General features: G+C 41.6%; 1 protein-coding gene across 1 annotated transcript in view; it reads right to left on the bottom strand.

The window, feature by feature from the left end:
- Positions 1 to 21,646, bottom strand: part of NEU1 (neuraminidase 1) — a 34,996-nt gene extending 13,350 nt beyond the window's left edge. Inside the window, exons 1-2 of the mRNA XM_042452356.1 lie at positions 21,403 to 21,646; positions 2,564 to 2,756 (exon numbers count right to left, since the gene is read on the bottom strand). Coding sequence (XP_042308290.1) covers positions 2,564 to 2,756; positions 21,403 to 21,522 — 313 coding nt within the window. The 5' untranslated portion in view covers positions 21,523 to 21,646. The remainder of the gene's footprint in view (positions 1 to 2,563; positions 2,757 to 21,402) is intronic.
- Between the last annotated feature and the right edge of the window lie 2,428 nt (positions 21,647 to 24,074).

Raw genomic sequence — 24,074 nt, 5'->3', positions numbered from 1 at the left:
ATTTTTTTTGCACAAACTACTCTAGCAGCACTGATCACGTAAAACAGATTTTTTCTGCACCTTTTGTCAATACCATTATTCAATTTTCCTAATAGAAATATGTTAGGTATCTTTAATATTTTTAACTTGAAGTATTCCAGAAAATACTTGGTGGATTTCAGTCCAATACTGCCTAGCTTTTATATATGACCACCACATATGTAACATGGAATATGTACATATACATAATGAAATATCTTGGAGATGGACCCAAGTTTAAATGTGGAATTCATTTTATTTTTCATATACATCTTATACACATAGCATGAAGGTAATTTTATACATACTATTTTTTAATAATTTTGTGTATACAGAACCATCAGAAAGCTAGGGTGTCACTATCTCAGTGGATAATTTTGTATTTTGGAGTATTTTGGATTTAGGAATTCTGGAGATGGGATACTCAACTTATATGGCATGGATTAGAACGGAAGTGGGCAACATGTAGCCCTGAAGAGGTTGTGGGACTGCAATTCCCAGCATTCCTTACCATTAGATATGCTCGATAGTGTGATAAGAATTGCAAAATCACCCGGAAATGAGGCGACCCAGGGCCTCCTATATAGTCCCTAGGTATAGCATACTTCTTCAGTCATCTTGGGCAACTTTTTGGTAGAAGCCATTATGGTGCTCCTCTCTTGCAAATGCCATCACCATACTCTGTCTCAGTGTAGTGTGAAGTATTGGCTTCATCTTCCCATCTGAGCTGCAACCCTATTTTCACCCTCCCCGTATAATCTATCCATCTGTGGGGCCAGCTCCATCATTAGATAGAATGAAAAGGCCACCTCAAAAACTACATTCTGTGTGCAGAGGGAACTTGTAGCACCTTTGAGACTAACTGAATTTGGTGCTTTCCATGGGAGTAGAATTCAGAGATACAACTATGTTAGTTTGGAATGTCAGTATGCAAAGGAGTCTTGTAGCACCTTCAAGACATCATCTCCACACTTTAACTGCAATGGCTAAATACTATGGAATCCTGGGATTTGTGGTTGGTGTTGGCACCAGAGCTGTCTGACAGGAAAAGCTAGATATTTCAGAAAACTACAGATCCCAGAATTCGATAGCATTTATATATATTTTTTTAAAGTGCAGATGCAACCTAACTAAGTGAAAGAAGTTGTCTTTTTACAGCTCTTGCTGTTTATTGTTACTGCCAGGCATGGGGATATTTGTGGGAGATTTTTAACTCATGCACCAAAAACAACTTGGCTGTCTTTAGATATGAAGTACCTTGACCGGTGAAGGAGAAAACACCTCAATCATCAAAGTATCTTGGGCCTCTCCTGTTCATCTACTTCTTTAGATATTGGAACTGCACAGTGTCAGCACTCAAATATCACATGCTTGTCACATGGGAATTAACAAACAAAAATAATCTGGTTTAGCAGATTGTCCAGGCTATCTGGAGCACCCTATCTTCTCATGTGATTTGGCCTGAACTCTAGGAACTTAGGGGGTGGCTCTTCTTCACAGGTAGGGTTGGTGAGAATGCAAAATAAGGCCTTCTCCATGACTGCTCCTACATTCTGGAATTCCCTTCCTAAGAAGGCAAAGGCTGTATCTACACTGCAAAGTTAATGCAGTTTGACACCACTAACTGCCGTGGGTCAGTGCTATGGAATTCTAGGATTTGTAGTTTTGTGAAATATTTAACCTCCCCTGTCAGAGACCTCTGGTGCCACAGCAAAGTACAACAAACCCAGAATCCCATAGGATGAAGCCGTAGCACTTAAAGCAGTGACAAACTGCATTCATTCTGCTGTGTGGCAACAGCTGAGGCTACCTTCTCCCCGTCCTTTTGCCATAAAGTGAAAACTAAAAGCAGTACAGCACTCAAACAAAGAACAATCATTTTCTAAATGCATGCTGGACAGAAAATAGTTTTCACTTTATGGCAAAAGGACAGGGAGAAGGTAGCCTCAGCTGTTAATGTTTTATATGGTTTTAATTCTATTGACAGGGTAAGTAAAGTGACTTATTCCTATTTCTCCCCAACTTACAATTTTCGTGTATTTCCCCCAATGCTTGAGATACGAGAGAAAAAGGTAGGGAGCGGCTTTAATGAATCCCGCAAGGATTCCTCCCCTGAGGAATTTTAACCGAAACATTCCCCCTTCTTTCCAAACACGCTAGCTGAGGGGCTAACACATGAGGTAAAAATGTTGGCTGTCTAATCTTCCCCCCATAAATACAAATACCAAAGTTACCAGAAGAAAGGTGCCTGTACTTTTAATGGTTCTGTAGTAGAGTGAATTTTAGCAGGTGTCATTTGTTACCTGGTTGAATGACAAGCAAAATCTGTTGAAATTCCCTCTTCTATTCAACCATTAAAGGAAATGGAGCCCTCTCTAGCTTTCAATCTGGTACTCCTAGCAAGTAATAGGGAGAACTATAGTCCATAAAGTAATTTTTCCAAGCTCTGCTGCAGGGGCTTTCTTAATACTGAAACACACACATACACATTTCATTCCCTTCCCTTCCCTTCCATTACTTCGAGCCCTTTTAGGCCTGTTCAAACCTTTGTCCTGCGACCTGCGTAGGGCTATAAATTTAGCTCCAGTGTCAGAGGAAGAATGTTTCCTGGCTTCGGAGAAGGCCAAAAGGGTGCCCCGAGGTGTCGCCGCAATGATAGGGACCCTAAAAGTGTTCACCTCTCCGATCACACTGCCGCTCACCCACAGCAACTGCTCCATGGTGATGAGAGGCTTCACCTGCAGAGAGGAGACCAAAGAAAGACGATGGGGTTATTAGACTGTTCTTGAGTAAAACATAGTAGACAAAGAGGAAAATCAGCATCCCTGTAGAAAAGCAGCCCCTTGAGCCTAACGCTCCTCCAGTTGTTGTTTCTTGGTCATCAGCACACAGGCAGAATGTGGCAGAATGCTGGCTCATTGAAAATAAATGTTCAGGTATCCCTCAGTTAATGATGCTGATATGCTCCAGGGCATTATTCTTTAACAGAACATTTGTTCCAGAGATAGAAATGACATGGAAGGAATAGGGATAGGTTCCTACCCCACACAATAGAGGAGTAGTCCAAGATTTTAGCAACCTTTCAAAACTAACAGTGTGCATGTGTGAAATGAAACAAAACAGGCCAGGTAAGTGTTGCATAAAGAAGACAAAAACATTTTGGGCCTTCGAGAGCTCACTTGAAGGCTTCTTCCAAAATGCTTCCAGAGATCGTTTCTTATTTCACTAGGATTTCCCTCCCTTATTATACCCATTTTGGTGGCCAAATTTATAGTGCTATGATTTTTAACACACTGGGAGTAACTGGTAGGACAGGCTTATGTATAATTTCTCTTTATCTGTTTAGCAGGTTTGCTGGTTCAAGATTCTGGAGACTGCTGCTGTTTACTTTGTTACAAACAGGCACACTCAGTTATAGCAGGATTGGTCAGAGTACAACCCCATTCTTTTCCAGCACAAGCTTTAATGCATTTTTACAGCACAGATCTGCTGCAACCCAGCACTGAAATTCTGTGTTCCTTCATCCCTCCTTCATCAACACATCTCCCAAGGCTGATGCTGCTTTAAAAAAAGTACTAACCAGACAGAAGACAAGGAGTTAAGTAGGGGCTGACATAGGAAGGGTGTATACTGAAGATGACATAAGGAATACACATTGCGCTTGCAATAACGAATTGTAAAAAAGTCAATTTCCTCTCTTTCACACTTCCTCCAACCACTCCGTAAAGAAAAGGACAAGATATTCATGAAGCAAAGAAACAGAAAGCCCAGTTCCTGCCAAAATTAAAAGCATTTACAATGGAGGACTGAACTCAGTTCCAGCTTTGCTTGAATATGAAACTATTAACCGGTTGTTCTGCATCCTGTATGTTTCTCCAGGTTTGTTTTTCCTTCTTCTCCAGACTTGCTATTTGTAGAAACCATGTGACAGAAGATGCTGCTGCATCATACTGCTACAAGTCAAACATCAGGCACTGGTTCTCAGTGCACCTTTGCTGTATTATCAGGCTGCAATTGGAAATACAGAAACTGCATTTACAGACGGATGAATCTACTAGTTTGGATATCTTCTTTGCCAGATCTTAAATTTGAATCATCCAAAGTTCTGGAAATTTTGCTTTTAAATGTTGTATCTCTCCAAGTTTGGGCTTTTTTTTTAATTGAATACTTGCCCATTTTTGTAAGCAGTTTTCCAAATATAATGCATTTGCATCATTATTTTACTAAAACAGATTTCTGTGAACTCTTTCTTTCAATATCTTTCAACAGTGGAAAACAATGTAAAATTTGCATCAGTTTCATATCCAAGCAAAGTGATGCTCAAAATTCTACAACAAAGACTTTGATCACATATGGAATGAGAAATGCCAGCTATCTCAGCTGGGTTAATGAAAGGAAGAGGTACTAGGGATTACATTGCAAACACATTGGATAATGATGTGCACAAAAGAATTTCAGAAGAAAGTCAATCTGTGCTTTATAGATTATAGCAAAGCCTTTCATTGTGTATGGAGTGCTCTTAAAGAAATGGGTGTGCCACAACAATGCACTGTCCTGATGCATGACCTGTACTCAGAACAAGACGCTACTGTCAGGATATAATAGAGAAGTGGAATTGTTTCCAATTGGCAAGGGGGCCAGGCAAGGCTGCATTTTATCACCCTATCTGTTTAATATAGGGTACTGAGGTACTGAGATGTGGTGCTGGAGAAGAGTTCTGAGGATACAGCGGACAGCCAAAAACACAAACCAATGGGTCCTTGATCAAGCCTAAACTTTCCCTGGGACAAATCAAACCGAGGCTGTTTTACTTTGGCCACATCATGAAAAGGCTGGACTCATTGGAAAATACAATAATGCTAGGAAAGGTAGAAGGCAGTAGAAAGAGGGGGACCGCACACCAGATGGATAGAATCAATGAGGGAGGCCATGGGCATGAATTTGGAAGACATAAGTAAAGTAGTGGAGGGCAGGGGATCTTGGAGATGTCTCATGCACAGGGTCACCATGAGTCAGAATTGATTCAAGGGCAGTTAACATCAAACTGTACATTTGCTATTAGGAAAAGAAGAACTTGTGGGAATTGTCTGCCTCAAATACCAAAATAATGTGGCTGACTTTAGGTACTATGTGTATCTTTACTTGGGGAAGCCACACTCTTTGATGCTTCAGGCAGATAAAGATCTTGCCCCAGCCCTGGTAGATATGACCCTACTGGTCAATTTTTAGGTGATTTGAAGTACGTTGACCAGAATCTCTGACTTCTAATTATTTTACAGTGGCAGCAACAAAAAGACTCCATGACAAAATGTGCAGAATGACCATACGATTAAGGAGCCCCAGTGGTACAGTGATTAAATTACTGCCAGTACTGCAGCAATTCACAGCCACAAGGTTGTGAGTTTGATCCCAGGTAGGGCTCCTGGGTCCACTCAGCCTTCCAGCTTTCCGTAGGTCACTAAAGCGAGTTCCCAGCTTGTTGGGAGCAATTGGTTTACACATTGTAAACTGCTTAGGTAGTACTTAAGTGCACTGATAAGTGGTATAGAAATGTACTTACTATTGCTATAAGATCAGCTTAGTTCTCTTAACAAAACAAATTCCCTGGCTCACAATTTTTCCATTATATCTGTAGATCTTTTGTGTGAGACTCTAGTTGATAGTTCTTAGGGTTCCAGTAAGAAAACAAAAAATGAAACAGATCCCTCAGATCTTCCCAGAAAAGTTAGACTGGCACGGCACCCTTTCTACTCTGTTTCAAAAGGCATTTGGGGACTGATTATACAAGGCCCATCCCACTTAAAAAATGTGCAGAATTTCCTATTTGTTATTTTTGTTGTGTTTTATATGCTTTATATATTTTTAAACTTTTAAATTTTTTTATAGTTTAATAACTTTTTTACTTTTGTACTTTGTTTATTTTTTACTACAATCAGCACTCTATATCCATGGGTTCAACCATCCACAACATGAAAATATTCACACACACACTTCCAAAAAGCAAACCTTGATTTTACCATTATATAACATGGGTGCCATTTTACTATGCTATTCTATACAATGGGACTTGAGCATCCCCGGATTTTGGTGTGTCCAAACCCCAATGGATACCAAGGGCTCACTGTATGGATTTTTAAAAAACCTTCAGCCCTGAACTGAGGAAACAGGAGAGGTATAAATAAGTATAACAACAACAACAACAACAAACCTTCCCTCTTCTGTTTTGCATTATAATATATTGACATTCCCTTCACAAAACTTTTACTTTTTAAAAAGATCCCCCCCATCTGCATGTTGGTTGCCTTATGATCTCATGCATGAATTCTACATTTTAAGCTCTGTTTATTCTAGCTGCAATAATTGAGTTACTCAGCAGTACTTTAGTGCCTCAGCTGAATGGCGTCTTTTACACCAAGCTAACAAAGGATCTGTAACAGGAATGATTGATTTCACAGAACTAAAATATCCTTGACTATGAATGTGTTCTATTAACTGTTATGCTCGATTAAGTTTTACAGATTTTAATGGGCAAGTTAAACACATGCTTCACTCACAACCAAAGCTTTGAAAAGTCTTGGGCTCAAAAGCTCTGCTGTGCCACACAAAACTCATTTAGAATACAAAATGTGTGTCTCCTGGAGTTGAGTTGACCTTAATTTTCATTGTTGTGTCATTTGCTTTAATAACATGTGAAAGTCATGGGAAAGATGATCAAAAATTGACTTGCGGGCATAAAACAACAACTGTATACAGGGAGCCAGCATGCAGTAGTGCTTTCCGTGCTAAGACTCTAGGAGACCAGGGTTCGATTCCCAGCTCGGCCATGGAAACCCACTGGGTGACCTTGGGCAAGCCACACTCTCTCAGCCTCTGGGGAAGGCAATGGCAAACCTTTGTATACATCTTGACAAGAAACTCCCGTGATATGTTCGCCAGTTAGGGCCGCCATAAGTCTGAAATTATTTGAAGACACACAAAAATAATATAACAATAGCATTATACATCAAGGGTGATGAACGTCTTTTGGTCTGAAGGTCTAATTTACAGAGGCAGCATTCCTGCGGCGGGTGAAACCCAAAGCAAAAGGGCAGGGCCCATAATAACTAGTATATTTTATTTTAAAGCTCTTCCTGAAAGTAGAAAAGCCTGAGGAGAGCCATTTCAACCTTCCAGAATGAAAGGGGAAAGGTACAATAGTAAGGAAACTATGAACCAATGTTATCTTACAGAAGGGGAGCATGTCCATCCAGGAGCTATATAGAGCAGGAGTGAGGGAAATATGGTCCTTGGGTCCCCACTGTTGCAAACACGAAGCTTTCCCAATTTTACAAAAATCCCAGTTGATTTTACTAAATGACTCCTAACTGCTCCTGATGTCCCAGCTTTACCACCCAAAATTATGCAAAAAATGACAGCTAAATCAATCAAAATTTAAACAAAAAGCCAGCTAGAAGTGATGTATTGTTATATCATTTCTGGTCCATCCAGTGGTTCCCAACCTGTGGGTCGGGACCCCTTTGGGGGTCGAATGACCCTTTCATGGGGGTCGCATAAGACCATTGGAAAACATCTATTTAATTACAGTTATGGAGTAGCAATGAAAATAATTTCATGGGTTTGGGTCACCACAACATGAGGAACTGTATTACAGGGTCGCGGCATTAGAAAGGTTAGGAACCACTGATCCAGACTCTGTGTGTGTGTTGCGTGTGTGAAGCTTATGGGGGGGTCAAAATTGCTCCTCCTCCCCACTATAGGGCCAGGTTGGATTCTGCACCTTTTCTTGCAATCATATTCTCTGAGTGTCGCTTCTTATTAAGCTAAAATGCTCACACCAATATAGAAGAGGGAGTTTGTCAAGAGCCATGGAAAACCCCCAGGGTTACAGTCATTAAGTCATTTATTGCATTCAACCAAAACCCATTACAAATCCAATAAAAGAATTCATATGTTTACAACCGTACAAAAAAGCAGATTAACAAATCCACTGCACAATCTATATAGCAATATCTTTCAAACAACTAGCATGGGTATACCTTTAGCATCCTTAGCAAAAAGGGCTGTTCTATGAGGGCCTAAATATCCTAAAGGCACCAGATCATGTCTAATCTTGGGAGATAAGCGAAGTCTGCCCTGGTTAGTACTTGGATAGGAGACCGTCAGCAGTTCTCAGGTGCTATAGGCTACATTTCAGAAGAAGGAAATGGCAAAATCACCTCTGAGTATTCCTTACCTAAGAAAACCCTATGAAATTCATGGGGTTGCCATAAATTGACAAGTGACTTAAAGGCACATATAGACACATGGATCACAGTTTGGCAGTTGCCAGTGTAGTTTCAGTAAAAAAAAAAAAATCTCTCACACTGTAAGGAAGCCAGTGTTCAACAGTCCCAGCAAACTGCAATTAGTTTTGAGAAGTGTACTATTGTTCAGCATTTGAAAGGCTGGCCAGATACCAAGAGAAGAGAATAGTCAAGGTTAAAGTCAGCTTGACACTTCTATCCTGGGCATAATGCAGAGGAAGGATGGATCTGCAAACAAATCAGGAAAACAAGGGCAAGCAGGTGTTCCCCTTGCTATGGAGGGGGGCCAGGCAGAAGACAGGTACCTTCTGCTGCTGTCCTATCCCAAGGACTTCCCTTAATCTTCAAAGAAACCCAAAGCACACCTAAAAGACATTTAAAGTATGATTCTGCAATATACTCCATTTGCACTTGGACAGAACTTGGGAAAGCTACCTTTTTGAATTACATAGCTCCCAGAATCCCCCAGCCAGCATGGCCATTTGGATTCTGGAAGACATAATCTAATAACGGTTGTTGTTGTTGTTGTTGTTACTATTCCAAATTCTGAGCCAGAAGCACAGGAACACTGGTCTGACGTTCATTTCCCTTTGGCTTTTAAGCCACTTGCCAGAAAAGCAAGGACAAGGCTGTTTTCCCTCACCAAACTACAATTTAGGGGTGAATTTTTTCTTGAAGTACATCTCAAAGCAGCTTCCCCGCTTTCCCAATGCCTTCCCAAACTGTTAATTGTAATTCCCATTATCTCCAGTCAGCATGACAAATGTGGTAGCTGTGGGTCACAAGTTGTAAAGTAACTCTTCAGGCTATCTGAAGGGACCACTGGATGACCATGGGGAAGTCCCACTCTCTCTGCCACAAAAGAAGGCATCAGCAAACTCAGTCTGAATAAATCTTGCCATGAACACCCCATGATAGGTTTGCTTTAGGGTCGCTGTAAGTCAGAAATGATCTCAAGGAACGTAACAGATTTTGAATTGTAGGTGTTGTTCTTGCGTATTTTCAAGTTGTTTCTGACTTATGGTGACCCTAAGGCAAACTTTTCTTGGCAAGTTTCTTCAGAGGAGAGTTTGCCATTGCCATCCTCTGAGGCTGAGAGAGTGTGATTTGCCTAAAGTCACTCTGTGGCTTTACATTATTATTATTATTATTATTATTATTATTATTATTATTATTATTATTAACCTTTATTTATAAAGCACTGTAAATTTACACAGTGCTGTACATACAATCTTTATAATTAGACATGACTGAGTCATGATTTGAACCCTGGTGTCCAGAGTCATAGTCCTATGCTCAAACCACTATAGTATACTGGTTGTCACCCCAATAACAGGGCTGACTCTCACTCCCATCCCATCATCTCCAGAATTTCTCCCATGTCTTGCAAAAAAATTAAATAAAATCCATTATTATTTAATTTCCAGAATAGGGCTGGGAAGCCTGTGGTGCTCTGGAAGCTGTTGGACTGCAACTCCCATACTCCCCATAAATTGCTGGCTAGGGGTCTGGGAGTTACAGTCCAACATCACCTGGAGGGGCAGATGGTTTCCCATCTAGAGTCCCAGCAAGCTGATTCAGTGAATTGCATTGCACAAGGAGGGTACCCGTGTTGACTGAGGTCCAAAGCACACTGCAGAAATAATCCCGTGCTTCAACTGCCTTGGCTCAGTGCTAGGGAATTCTGGGCACTGTAGTTCTGTGAGACATTTAGCGTTCTATGTTAGACAGCTCTAGTGCCACAATAAACTACAATTCCCAAGATTCCCTAGCACTCAGCCAGGGCAATTAAAGCAGACTCAAATAGGATTATTTCTGCAGTATGTTTGGCATCTGAGTCATCAAGGTAACTCCTGCCCTATAGCAGAAGATGCCCAGGATCAACTGTCCGTATACATGTGCATCTTGGATGAGATATGAGATTGGATCTCAGAGGAAGTACCTTTCTTCATTGCTAACAGAATTCATTTATCTCCTGGATTCTGGAATGGTTTGTCTCCAAGTGCCACTGGGTCAGAGAGACGGGCCTGCCTGCATAGATAGCCTTCAACACAGAACAACACAATAACATCTTGACAAATGCAAGCCTGTGACTAACATTGTCATTTTTTAAAAATTCCCTGTATGATTTTTTTAACACCCTTGCCTAATGAAGTGGAGTTTTGAACACCTGCATCATGCATATTGTGCATTTTGGTTGTCTGAATAAAGGTATCCATGTTTTGTGGATTTTGGATGTTACTGTACTTTGCTATAGGGCCAACATGGCTACCCTGTATATGTATACATGTGCTGTAAATAAGGCGTTTGCAGCTCTTCTTTGATAGGATGGGGGACACCTGGCTGAATTAAACTATGTGTGAAAGGGATCTAGGAGTTCAAGTAGACCACAAGTTGAACATGAGTCAACAGTGCGATGCGGCAGCTACAAAGGTCAATGCAATTTTAGGTTGCATCAATAAAAGTATAGTGTCTAGATCAAGAGAAGTAATTGTGCCATTGTATTCTGCTCTGGTCAGGCCCCACCTGGAATATTGTGTCCAGTTCTGGGCACCACAATTCAAAAAGGACATTGAGAAACTGGAGCATGTCCAAAGGAGGGCGACTAAAATGGTAAAGGGTCTGGAAACCATGCCCTATGAGGAACACCTTAAGGAGCTGGGGATGTTTAGTCTGGAGAAGAGAAGGTTACGAAGTGATATGATAGCCCTGCTTAAATATTTGAAGGGGTATCATATTGAGGAGGTTGCAAGCTTGTTTTCTGCTTCTCCAGAGAACAGGACCTGGAACAATGGATGCAAGCTCCAGGAAAAGAGATTCCACCTCAACATTAGGAGGAACTTCCTGACAGTAAGGGCTGTTCGACAGTGGAACATACTCCCTTGGAGAATGGTGGAGTCTCCTTCTTTGGAAGTCTTTAAGCATGGCCATCTGTTGGGGATGCTTTGATTGTGATTTCCTGCATGGCAGGGGGTTGGACTGGATGGCCCTTGCGGTCTCTTCCAACTCTATGATTCTATGAGCCTTTTATTGGGAAGGTTTTTGTTCCAGTCTGTGCTACAGATGCAGAGGTTTCTTCAAATCTGCATTAGACAAGTAAGGAAAAGGGTGGGGGAACTAAACCTCAGTGGTTGTCAGGTCTAGTAGTTAATGAAGAGCAGAAATCCAGGCTTCAGTATTTAAAAACTCAGCAAACCTTTACTGAATAACTATAGGTCCACACTAGAGACAATCACTGTAAAAACTGAACAAAAAGCCTAATTAAACCACACCCAATTTCAAATTTTAGTAGGCTAGTTATTAATTTGTTACATGATCAAAATAACTTTGATTCTCTCTTTTCTCATATCACCCAGTTTTTCCCCATCCGAACGACCCTGAGTGTTTCGGTCCATGACTGCCTCCTCTATTTTGTTATCACACTATCAGTGCGATATCACATTATTCTCTATGATAATTCCTGCATTGCATATCCCATCACTGTACTTCATGCCTGCAGCCTAAATTTATGGCATGTAAGATGCAAACCCAGCACATGACAGTGGTGTAGCAGTGAAAAGCCAGTCAGAAGCAGTACAGTTTTATTCCAGAGCAGAGGCAGGAATTATGCAGCTCTCCAGATGTTGTTGGATTGCAACCGCTATCACAACTTTAAGTGGCACAGCCAATGGTAAGGATTATGGGAGTTGCAGTACGATACTGTCTGGTGTGATGCTTGATTCTCACCCTTGAAACAGAGGGTCACTTTGACCCAGCTGAGATAACCCAACTGACCCAGCAGTCTCCCCTCCTCTTCCATACTTGACTTCAACCAAGTCATCTTGCTTCCCTAACCACAATTTCTGGTTACAGTATTTTCCATTCTAGGAAATTGTGGTTTAAGAACCTGCTCCAAATCAAGTCATGAAAGCAGAAGTAGGTAACCCATGACTCTCCCGAACATTATTGGGCTTTTGCTAAGCTGGCTAGGACAGATTAGAAGCATGATGGGTGTTGCAATTCATCAGTATTTTCTGTCCTAACATTGTGTGTGATCATGTGCCTCTATGTTGCCTGTTGACTTATGGCAAGGTTTTCTTGGGCAAGGAATATTCAGAGGTGGTTTTGTCAGTTCCTTCCTCAGAAATATGGCCTACAGCATCTGGTATATGTTGGTGGTCTCCCATACACAAACTAACCAAAGGTGTCCCCCTACTTAGCTTCCAAGATCAAATGGGATCTGGGGTCTTTATGATATTTAGGTCCAACATTAAACCTCTATGAAATTCATGGGGCTGGTAGGTGACTTGAAAACACATACACATAGACGTTGGTTTGGATATCACAAAGCTGTCCCTGAAGAAACCAAGATAACTTCCTTTGAAATCAGGCAGATAAGGGGAAACAGAGGGAGCATGTACAGTGGTACCCCGGGATACGAATGCGCCGCCTTACGAAATTTCCGGGTTACGAAAAAAATCCATTTAAAAAAACTGTTCCGGGTTACGAAGGTTTTTTCGGGTTACGAAAAATTTTTTGGTGCTTTTCGGCGCTATTTCACATGAAATCGCGGCTTTTCCCCATTAGCGCCTATGGGTTTTTCGGCTTGCGAAGTATTTCGGGTTACGAAAGCGGCGGCGGAACGAATTAATTTCGTAACCCGGGGTACCACTGTAGGTAGACAATTTGTACTTGGCTAACATGTGAACCAGGCCATATCATCAGGCCCGTAAAAGGCAGCTTCCATTTTCCTTCTTGGATAGTATAAGATAAACAACTTCGCACCAGTGAACCAGTTTGTAGTATAATGAAATCCAACAAAAGTGGAATCCAGTTAAAGACCACAAAACTGGGTAGGATTTTTTTTACTGCATTTCAAACTCTCTTCCTGGAAATAGTCTTTCATCAAGGAAATTCTGAATAATGAAGTTACTCAACCCAATTGACCTCACTCTTCAATCGGAAAAGAGATTAAAGAGCAAGGACAATCAATTCAGATAAACACCATTACCCTAAATGTCCTTGATGGAAGACGATTTTAACTAAAAGGGGACCGATGTGTCTTGGAGTAATAAATATTTTTGTTTACCTCACTGTTTTTCAGTCTTACTAACTCTATAAGCAAACAAGATTTCAAGGGAGTATCTAATGCAGTTTGACATCACTTTAACCGCCATGGCTCCATCCTACAGAATCCTGGGATTTGGAGCTCTTTGGCAGAGAAGGCTAGAGTTTGTAAAACTAAAAGTCCCAGGATTTCATAGGGTGGAATACAACCCTTAAAATGGTGTCAAACGGCATTATTTCTACCCAAGAGCCCAGACACAGCTGCCAACCCAATTAAATCAGATTCCAAGACTGAGGGCAAGCTGGTTAAAGAATCAAGAAGTGGTTATGGCCACAGGGCAGATAGGACCAGCGGGGCAGACATCAAGGGAAGAAGGCAGTGTAGACATGAAACTGGTAGCTTCCGAAGACCTGAGAATCAGAAGAGAACAATTCTGCAAAGGACAAAGGCAAGAACGGAGAAGAGGATGTGAATCCTCTTCCTCCAGGGGAAACTGCTAATGTATCACAATCCTGGTTGACTCATAAGGCATGTGACTGATACACATATGCACATGAAAAAAAGCCATATAGCCATATACCACTATTATGTATTAATTATCTGTGACCAAACTTCTCCCGGCTGACACCCACAATCCAGCTGTCTAGAACTGCAGCACCAATCAGTCCCAGCCATCAGGGATGATGGGATCTACAGGCCTGAACCTCTGGAGGGAGCCATGTTGCCTGTAGTGAGGACAGCCTCTGCTGCCAGGCAGATGAGCTTTGCAGTCTTTGTATCATAGCTAGATGCTAACAACTGCCCAGTAGCCCAGTCAGAGTTAACCTTCATTAGTGACTTTGGGTGCATCTACACTGTACAAATAATTCACAACATTATATCCTAAAACATTACATCCCCTTAAAACAGGATTAAACATGTTACAATTAAAATATCTATTAAAAACAGAATATATAAAAAAGGGACTTCCTTTTCTCATTGCCCACCACGAAAGTACAGAGAGCTACCCATCAAAGAAAAGAGCCATCTCTATCTCTATGGACATCTTCACAACCTGATTCTACGAACACCCCCTGTTCCCTCCCATTTAAAGCAACCAGCTAGACAGGAGGATGAAGAGGAGTCAGCAAGGAAGAGGGGCTAATGGCTAATCTCCTCCACAATGCCCAATATTGTCCAACAGTTTGGGAAACAATGAGCATGAGATGGGTGCATTGGCTGGGGTAGCTAAAAGTTGGAGGAATCATAGCGTTGGAAGAGACCAAGTGACCAACAGTCCAACCCTCTTCTGCCATGCAGGAAGACACAATCAAATTATTCACAACAGATATCCATCCAGCCTCAGATTGAAAACCTCCAAAGAAGGAGGCTCCACCATTCCCCAATGCAGCATATTCCATTGTTGAGCAGTTCTTCCTAATGTTTAGGTGGAATTTATTTTCCTGTCGTTTGCACCCATTGCTCCATGTCCTATTCTCTGAAGCAGCTGAAAACAAGCGTGCTCCTTCTTTCATATGACATTCCTTCAAATATTTAAATTGGCTATCATGTCATCTCTTAACCATCTCTTCCCCAGGCTAAACATACCCAGCTGCCTAAGCCAATTCTCATACAGCATGGTTTCCAGACCTTTCACCATTTTGATCGCCCTGCTCTGGACATGCTCCAATTTGTCAATATCCTTCTGGTGGCCAGAACTGGACACAGTATTCCAGGTGTGGTCAGACCAAAATATAATAGAGTGACACTATGACTTCCCTCATTCTAGACACCTTAGTCCTACTGATGCAGCCTAGAATTGTATTGGCTTTTTTAGCTGTCGCATCATACTGCTGACTCATATTCAGTTCGTGGTTCACTAAGATTTCTAGATCCCTTTTGCATGTATTGCCGTCTTAACAGGTGCCACCCATCCATCCTGCATGTGTGACACATCGGAGACTGGACAAGGCTGTTGGGGAGGCTCATTGTGCTGCAACCTTCTAGCCAACATTTCCAATAATATCTGACCTAGAACCACATAGTTTTGTCTTCAGATCTCATTAGCACACAGAAAGATGCCTCTTCAGCCATAAGCACCTGCCAAGAGGATGAAAGAATGTCCCTGTTCTCAGAACACTGTGAACACCCCTGTTATACAAGAGGACGGAGAAAGCAGCATTGTAAATAAGCTCACAAAACGAACAGGCTATAAAACAATGTCTTACGAGTTTTCAGGAACACGTAATGGGTGCAAGAATAACCAATGGAACCCGGCTGACACAGAAAGCATCACACAATTTAACTCATAAATGATTTTAGAATTCAGAAGAAAAGGGGAAGAGGAATCTAGCCACACCTTTCAGATTTATTTATATTTTAGCATCAACTATCATGGGCATCAATCCACTTCCTTAAATGCACTTACAGAGTTTAGAATTCTAACATCCCACAACAAAGGCAAAGTATCTCTGATCATCTTATTATTTCAGTCAAACCTGGATCAAAGCAGATTAGGAATGAAATAAATTGCTCAAGTCTCCTGGGACTATCACTGTTAGTTGTCTTGTGTAGTGAATTCTCTCAAGAGATTACTCTGAAGAAAAGTTAATGGCTAGAGAACCCTGATAGAAGGTGCAGAAGGAGCAAGCTCTAGCTGAATTTAAATTGAGTTGAAGGACAACTGCTCTGATGATGTTATGATTGCATGGTTCAAAGAATTATAGAATCATAGAGTTGGAAGAGACCCTAAGGGCCATCCAGTCCAATCCCCTGCCATGCAGGAACTCTCAATCAAAGCATCCCTACTTGATAGTAAAAAGGTGTCATTTTTGTCGATTTTCTGTTCACTTTATTTTTGCATTATTGCATTTTAGAAGAAATGTCCTCTAAAAAACATCCCGCATTTGCATGTCTTTTTCTACTTTTAACTCCCATTTCTGCCTGGGATTTTAGTTGTGATAAAGTCCCTAGCCTGTGTGATTCTTGTCATTAATAACTTTTGCCATCTTGATCACAATCTGATGTTGCTTAGCCACATGTATTCTAGTAATCATCTGTGAAATATTGGAGGGTATCTAATACAGGAAGAGCATCTGTATATGAAGAACTTAGAATCTGGACATTGTCATCCAAAATAAGGACTTTCCCAAACCTCTGGCCATGACCCCACAGAGCTTTTTCCTGCATTTTCCTGTGCCATAATGGAAAATGCACATAACAGCAACAGAGCCTTTTTAAAAATACAAAGCAAGCCATTTGGGGCCTGGCTCTGAATATGATTTAAAGAGTGTGATCATGTCAAGCTGCAGTCTTCTCTTCATCAAACTGAACAAGCCGAGCTTCTTTGAGCTTTCCTCATATATTCTATTCTCCATACCTCTTTATCATTCTTGTTGCCTTTCTTTGAATTTGCTCCAAGTTGTCTATATCTTTCTCAAAATAAGGTGCCCAGAACTGAACGCAGTACTCCAGATGAATCCTGACCAATCCAGAATATGATGGGACTATTCCCTCCCTCGACTTGGAAATTTAGGCTTCCATTATTACAGGCTAAAATAGCATTTAGAAGGAACCACGTTGGGGACAGCTGTAGAGGGTCACTAAAATCATTCTGTTCAGTGTGTACGTTTATTTTTAGCATGTGTGTTTTCCACCTTTTCTTTAAGGAACTGAAGTAAAATGGGCCTGCGGGCAGCAACTGTTCCTCATTTTTTCTTCTCCATTAATTGCTAATAGAATCTTTCCATGCAAATTCATGTTTCCATAGAAAAACATATTTACCATATCTTAAAAAAATAACAAAAAAACAACCCACAACAGCAACCCTGCACCTTTGTGCTCCAAAGGTAGGAGTAGATTCACAAGCACAAAAACAGATCTGAACAATCTGTATTTCATCCAGCTGCAGGATTTGGAAAAGATAGGAGGATGGTAGAAGTAGCATAAGAAAGACAGAAAACCCACATTTCGCAATCAGTAGTTGAGAGCAACAGTGTGGCATAGTAGTTTGAGTGTTGGACTCTGCAGACTGGGGTTCAATTCCCAGTTGGCCATGAAAACCACTGGGTGATCTTGGGCAAGTCACACGCTCTCAACTTCAGGGGAAGGCAATGGCAACCCTGCTCTGAACAAATCTTGTCCCCCAAAAGGGTCGCCCTTAGGGTTGCTGTAAGTCAAAAATGACTTGGGGGCACACAACACACAGAGCTGTGAGGGACCTTGGGCAAGTAAATCACACTCTCTCAGCCTCAGAAGATGGCAAATTCTCTCTGAAGAAACTTGCCAAGCAAACCCCATGAAAGGTTAACTTTAGGGCTGCCATAAGTCAGGAACGACTTGCAGGCACACAACAACAAAAATTGTGAGGGTGACAGGTAAGCAGTGCACCCTAACCATGCCAACATGTTTTAAAACACTTTACTAGCACTTTTACAGTGTATGATAATAAACACATACTGTTTACAGTGCTAATAATGAGACTGAAGTTCAAGTCTCACACTCACTGAGCTATGAAGCTCACTCACTGCAAAGCCTTGGGACGGTCAATTTTTCTTAGTCCAAACCACCTTACAGGGTTATTGTTAGGCAAAAATAAATATGAGGAAGGCCAAGTACAGCTGAAAAGTTGTCCCACGTGCCTTAGGACAGTAACTCCCAACATCCACTCCCTCCTTGCTGGCATTCCCAGGGGAAAAGGATACAGAGACCAGACAAACAGGAGCCATGCTGGAAGGCAGTACAAACACCTTCCAGCAACCAGCCTTTCCCTGCCTCCTCTTTTCTTTTTCCAGTGAAATGATTACAGTATCTGATGCAGAACTTGGAAAAGTTCCTTTTGGGGGCGATTCCCAGTCCCACAATTCCCCATGATGACTGGGGAATTCTGGGAGTAGTAGTCCAGAAAAGAAACTTTGGCAACAACTACCTGATGGAAAGAGCAGAGGTGTCTCTCCAACTGCCTCTTTCCCCACAAAAAATTAAAATCTTGCAATTCATTAAATGTACAGTATTTTGATTTGATGTGTCCTTCTGCAACAACAAATTAAACTACCTAAATTATTTATATTGCCTAAAATTTTAGATCTATTTAAATTCACTGCATTATTATTATTATTGTTATTATTATTTAATAAAAATATTATTTAATATTATTATACTGTACTATTATTATTGCAATGAACTGAAAGCTACGTATTACCTGTTTAGCCTGTGAGTTGCAAATCGAGCAGCCAAAATATCAGAAAATGGGAATATCACAGCACCATCTTTTTACAAGGGCGATATTTTGAAACGTATTTTGGGTTTATACAATAGGAATTCCTATTGGGAAAACGCAAACATGCTAAGAAATTCTGGAATTTGTAGTTTTGTGAGATATTTAGCCTTCCTTGTCAGAAACCTCTGGTGCCAAACTGCAGGACTTCATAGCACTGAACCATGGCAGTAAAAGCTGTGTCAAACTGCATCATATCTGCAGTGCAGATGCAACCTGACTCTGGGTGCATCACCACTTTAGAAATAATGCAGTTTTTTGACACGACTTTTAGTGCCATGGCTGGATGCTATGAAGTCCTGGGATTTGTAGTTTTGTGAGAGATTTAGCCTTCTCTGTCAGAGACCTTTCGTGCCATGACAAAGTATAACCCCAGGATTCCCTATCACTGAGCCATGGCAATTCAAGTGATGTAAAACTGCATTAATTATACAGTGCAGATGCAACCTGACTGTCAAATGGGACAGGACTCAGGGTGCATCGACACTATAGAAATAAGGCAGATTGACACCACTGTAACTGCCACAGCTCCTGGGATTTGTGGGTTTGTGAGGAACCACCAGAGAATCCCAAAGCCCTTGCCAAACTACTAATCCCAGGTTTCCATAGGAGGGAGCTACAGTGCTTAAAGCAGTTTCAAAGTACATGATTTCTGCAGTATACATGCTCCTATAGCCTGTTGTTGTTGTTGTTTCAACTCCTTTATTACAGCTGTCTCAAGTCACATTCTCTCAGCCTCAGGGGAAGTCAATGGTGAACTCCCTCTGACCAAATCTTGCCAAGAAAAACCCATGATAGGGTCTCCATAAGTTGGGAAGGACTTGAAGGCACACAATACACAAAGTCAAATACTACTTCAAAATTCACATTACATTCTTGAACTTCTGGCGAGACATGGCGGCGTGAGGATCGCCGGCTCGGGACGCTGAGAAGGCAATCGCTGGTTGTGGTGAACTTGGAGGGGGGAGAAATATGTAAGAGAAGCTGAACTGCGGGAATATCTATTGTACTTATTGTGCCTACTATTATCTACTGTGATCTCTTTTTCTTTTCCTCTTCTTCTCTCATGGAAGTAATAGGCTTCGTTCTGGACTGTTTTGAATTGCCGAGATTGTGGGGATTGTGTGTTTGAAAAGGAAGACATTAGAAGAGGTTGGCTGTTTCAGGCTAAATTAAGAAAGAGGTAGAAACTAAGTTTAATTTATATTTATAGAACTTTAAGACACAACTTGAATTAATAATGTTTAATATTGCTTGCTGTGAAGGTTGTAGCTGACTGTAATTGACTGGAACTTGGGGAAGAAACACAGTTGATTCTGAATATTTACACTCCGAGTGAGAGACAGTGGTAACAACTGTTACTGAGTTAAGAACAACAGGAAGTACTTAAAACTAATGTAATATCAGCCTAACACAGCCTGGTGTTGTTAAAACAAGAAAGGTCACTGGGTGGCCTTGGACAAGTCACTCTCTCAGCCTCAGAGGGATAGCAATGGCGGCAAAAACCCTCTGAAGAAACTTGCCAGGAAACCCCAAGATATAGCTCCATTATGGGGTTTTCTTGGCAAGCTTCTTCAGAGAGGGGCTTGCCACAGCCTTGCCCTGAGGCTGAGAGAATGTGACTTAAACAAAGGCACCCCTGTGAGCTTTTGTAATGAAGTATGTAGTGTCAGGCTTGAAGTGATGTTCAATTTTGTGTGCCTTCAAGTCATTTCTGACTTGATGGAGATTCTATCTTGCGGTTTTCTTGGCAAGTTTCTCCATCAGGGGTGCTTGCCATTGCTTTCCCCTGAAGCTGAGAGAGTGTGACTTGCTCAAAGTCACCCCAATGGGCTTTGGTAATGAAGTATGTAATGTGAAGATGGAAGTGATGTTCAACCTTGTTGTTGATGCGTACCTGAAGTTGTTTCTGATGTATGGCGACCCTATCCTGGGTTTTTCTTGGCAAGTTTCTTCAGAGAGAGGCTTGCCAACGCTGTCATCTGAGGCTGAGAGGGTATGGTTTGCCCATGGTCATCCAATGAGGTTTGTACAGGGGCTTTTGGAATGGAATATGTAGTGTCAGGCTTGAAGTAATGTTCAACTTTGTGTGCCTTCAAGTCATTTCTGTCTTATGGAGACCTTATCATAGGGTTTTCTTGGCAAGTTTCTTCTCCAGAGGGATGTTTGCCATTGCTTTTCCCTGAGGCTGAGAGAGTGTGACTTGCCCAAGGTCACCCAGTGGGTTTCTATGGCAAAGCAGGGATTTGAACCCTGGTCTCCAGAGTTGTATTCCAGTCCTCAAACCACTATGCCACATTGACTGGCTTGCTAATAATAATAATAATAATAATAATAATATAATTATTGGGGTTTTCTTGGCAGGTTTCTTCATCAGGAGTGTTTGCCATTGCTTTTCCCTGAGGCTGAGAGAGTGTGACTTGTTGATAGATAGCTCATAAAGGGGTTGAAAGAGCAGCAGCAACAATAACAACAACATTGTGAGCCGCCTTGGGTCCCTTTTGGGAGAAAGGCACCATAGTAATAAAATAACACAAACAAACAAACAACAGTCTTAAGTTGGGTAGAATCTACAATTAAAGGCACACAACCACAACAACAATGGGATTGGGGGGTCAACAATACTAGATCACACTGCCTGATCCACTGGATCTCCTGCTCCACTTTTCACCCTCCCCTCCACTCCTTGGGTTGTGTGGACGCAACAAGAGACCCAAACACACACACACACACACACAAACCACACACACAGACCCGCAACCTTTTCCCCAGCCCTTTACCTGATCAGGAGAGGCCACTCCATGGCTCTGCCAACAGCACCAGCCCAGCAGCACCAGCCCCCCAAAGCAGAGGCCCCTCCAAGGCTGGGATCTCCTCCAGGGATCAAGGCTGGCTCCCATTTTGTATCACTGTCAGGATCCCTTTCTTCCCTGCATCAATAAAGGGCGCGTCCCCTTTAAGAGCGCCCTGAACACCTTCCTTCCTTCCTTCCTGGCAGCGTTTGTTCTACTGTCTGCTCTAGCAACCCTAGGCAGGGTTCAGCAGGGCGCTTCTGATTGGCTGCCTAAAAAAGGGGCGGAGCCATAGGCAAACCAGGAAGCCCAAGAGCCACAGAGGGAGAGGCGGAAAAAGAAGCCCTTTCAACACAACCTTGGTCTCATAGGCACTTCCGGCTTGTGGAATCATGGGATTTGTAGTCCAACTAGAGCTTTGGCCTTCTCTGTTAAAACTGCTATTGCTGATGGTTGTAGTGCTTCTTGATAGATTAGATTAAGAAGATAGATGGATGGACAGATAGATAGATAAAAGATGAATAGATAGGCGATGGAGAGATAGATGGATGGAAGATGGACAGATAGATAAAAAACAGATAGATAGAAGATGGATAGATAGATGGATCGGTTAGAAAGATAGTAGACAGATAATAAAACATATTTATGATAGTTATGCCCCGCCCTTCAGCTCTAAAGGCTATCAGAGCAGCTTACAATTATTATTTTTAATTAGACAATAAAACATTTATAACTAGTTTGATATGAAATACACTCGCCCCTCCATTTTTAATGTCGTAAGCCACCCTGAGCCCCAGCCGTGGGAGAAGGGCGGGATATAAATGAATATAATAATAAATAGTAACATGAAATCCCTCCCTCCCTCTTTGGGTGGCTGGAGGGGGAGAATTAGAACTAGTTTCTTCTAAGCCCTGACATGACGGAGTGAACACACTGACATTTGATTCACATCTAAGACGGAACTGCACTTGCTTCTTGTTCAAATGCTGGAGCCACCTGGAAGCAAGGAGAATATACGTCTCTCCTCCCCACTCCCATCATATCCTCAGTTGCACCCCTTTACTTCATCCATTTTAAAACAAAAGGCTACCATTAAGGTCTTCGTAAAGGAATCTGCTTAACTGAAAATGAGCATCAGCAACATGCAGCCCTTCCTTCCATCCACGCCACACCTATCATAAAGATAGCTATTTTACTAGCATACAAGCAACAAAAATAAAGCCTACAAAGTTCAAAAAGACAGTTTGTATCTAAAGTATCACAGTTCATTGTGCCTAAGTTCACACAACTATTAAAACATAGGGATCCACCAGCACTTGAAAACACTGGCTGAGAGCAGTTGGTTTTGCAGTTTTTCAGCTGAAAGAGAAAGAAGTTGTGCAGGGTAGTCACCTGTCTTATTCTCCTTTATCACTGCCCCATTTTAATAGACTTGTCTTCTCCCATTTCTTCACAGCTCAGACAACTGAGTAGTAGCAAGGTTTTGAAAGGAAGTCTAAATCTTGTGTTAACAAAGCTTGATGCTACAACAAAAATATTCCCTTTTATGTCATCACTCTCAGAAGTTAAATGATACGACTCTTCACCTGAGCAGTCCCAAAGTCCACAGGTATCCTTTTTTAGGGGCCATTTTCTTGCAAAGAGCATGTTCTTGAGTCAAGTCATTATTTTACCTTAGCTGAAGAAGAACACACTTATATAAAAGGTCCCTGGTATGCCTTTAAAAACCATTCAAGGGGGGAGAACAGGTGGGAAAGTGCAGCCACGCTTAAGTGCTGATTGTGCGTCTGGCCACTGCCAACAGTGCTGGAGCAGATAGGTCTTAGGCTCCTATGGTTAATCCTTGGCATCTCCAGCTAATAGAGACAGGAGCAAGAGATCACAGGAATCTTCCTTATACCATGGTAACCCATTGGTCTGCATGGCTCAATATAGTTTATGCTTACTAGCAGCAACTTCTAACATTCAAAAAGAGGCCTTTCTTAGCAATATCTGGAGGTAGCAGGGACCAAGCCTGTAACCTCCTCCATGGATAGCACTACTACCAGTCAGGTGATGGGAAAGATTTCCTGCTTGAGATCTTGGAGGGCTGCCTTCAGTGAGAGCAGACCATATAAGACCAGTATTGTACTTAAAATCACAGAGTTGGAAGAGACCACAAGGGCCATCCAATCCAACCTCCTGTCATGTAAGAATACATGATCAAAGCACTCAGAATAGGTGGCCATCTAGCCTCTGTTCAAAACTTCCAAAGGAGACTCTGCCACAATCCAATGCAGTGTATTCCACTGTCAAATAGCTCTTACCATTAGGAAGATCTTCTTTAGAAGAACACCTTAGTGTGAAGTAGCTTCCTGCTTCTTAGTAGGAAAAAAGAAAGTTCTTGGGCTTCTTTAGAAATGCAGAAATCTTGCACAGCACAAAGCAGGTTCAAGAAACCTAAGACAATTCACTCAACTTGTCACTGAGAAAGAAAGGGAGGATGGGAGATAGGAGACAAAAAACCAGGGCTAAGCATTTTTTGAAAAAGATGTAGTGTACCTATATCAGACATCCTCCCAGAATGGGCATCATATGTATTTACATCAACATATACCTTGGCCAGTACAGAAAACAAACCCAATTAAATGTCCAGTTAGCAAACAACAACAACACAAGAG

This window comes from Sceloporus undulatus, chromosome 2, assembly GCF_019175285.1.
Source record: "Sceloporus undulatus isolate JIND9_A2432 ecotype Alabama chromosome 2, SceUnd_v1.1, whole genome shotgun sequence".
NCBI lineage: Eukaryota > Metazoa > Chordata > Lepidosauria > Squamata > Phrynosomatidae > Sceloporus > Sceloporus undulatus.
The sequence above is the reverse complement of the archived record's forward strand: the minus strand, read 5'-3'. Positions and strand labels throughout refer to the sequence as shown.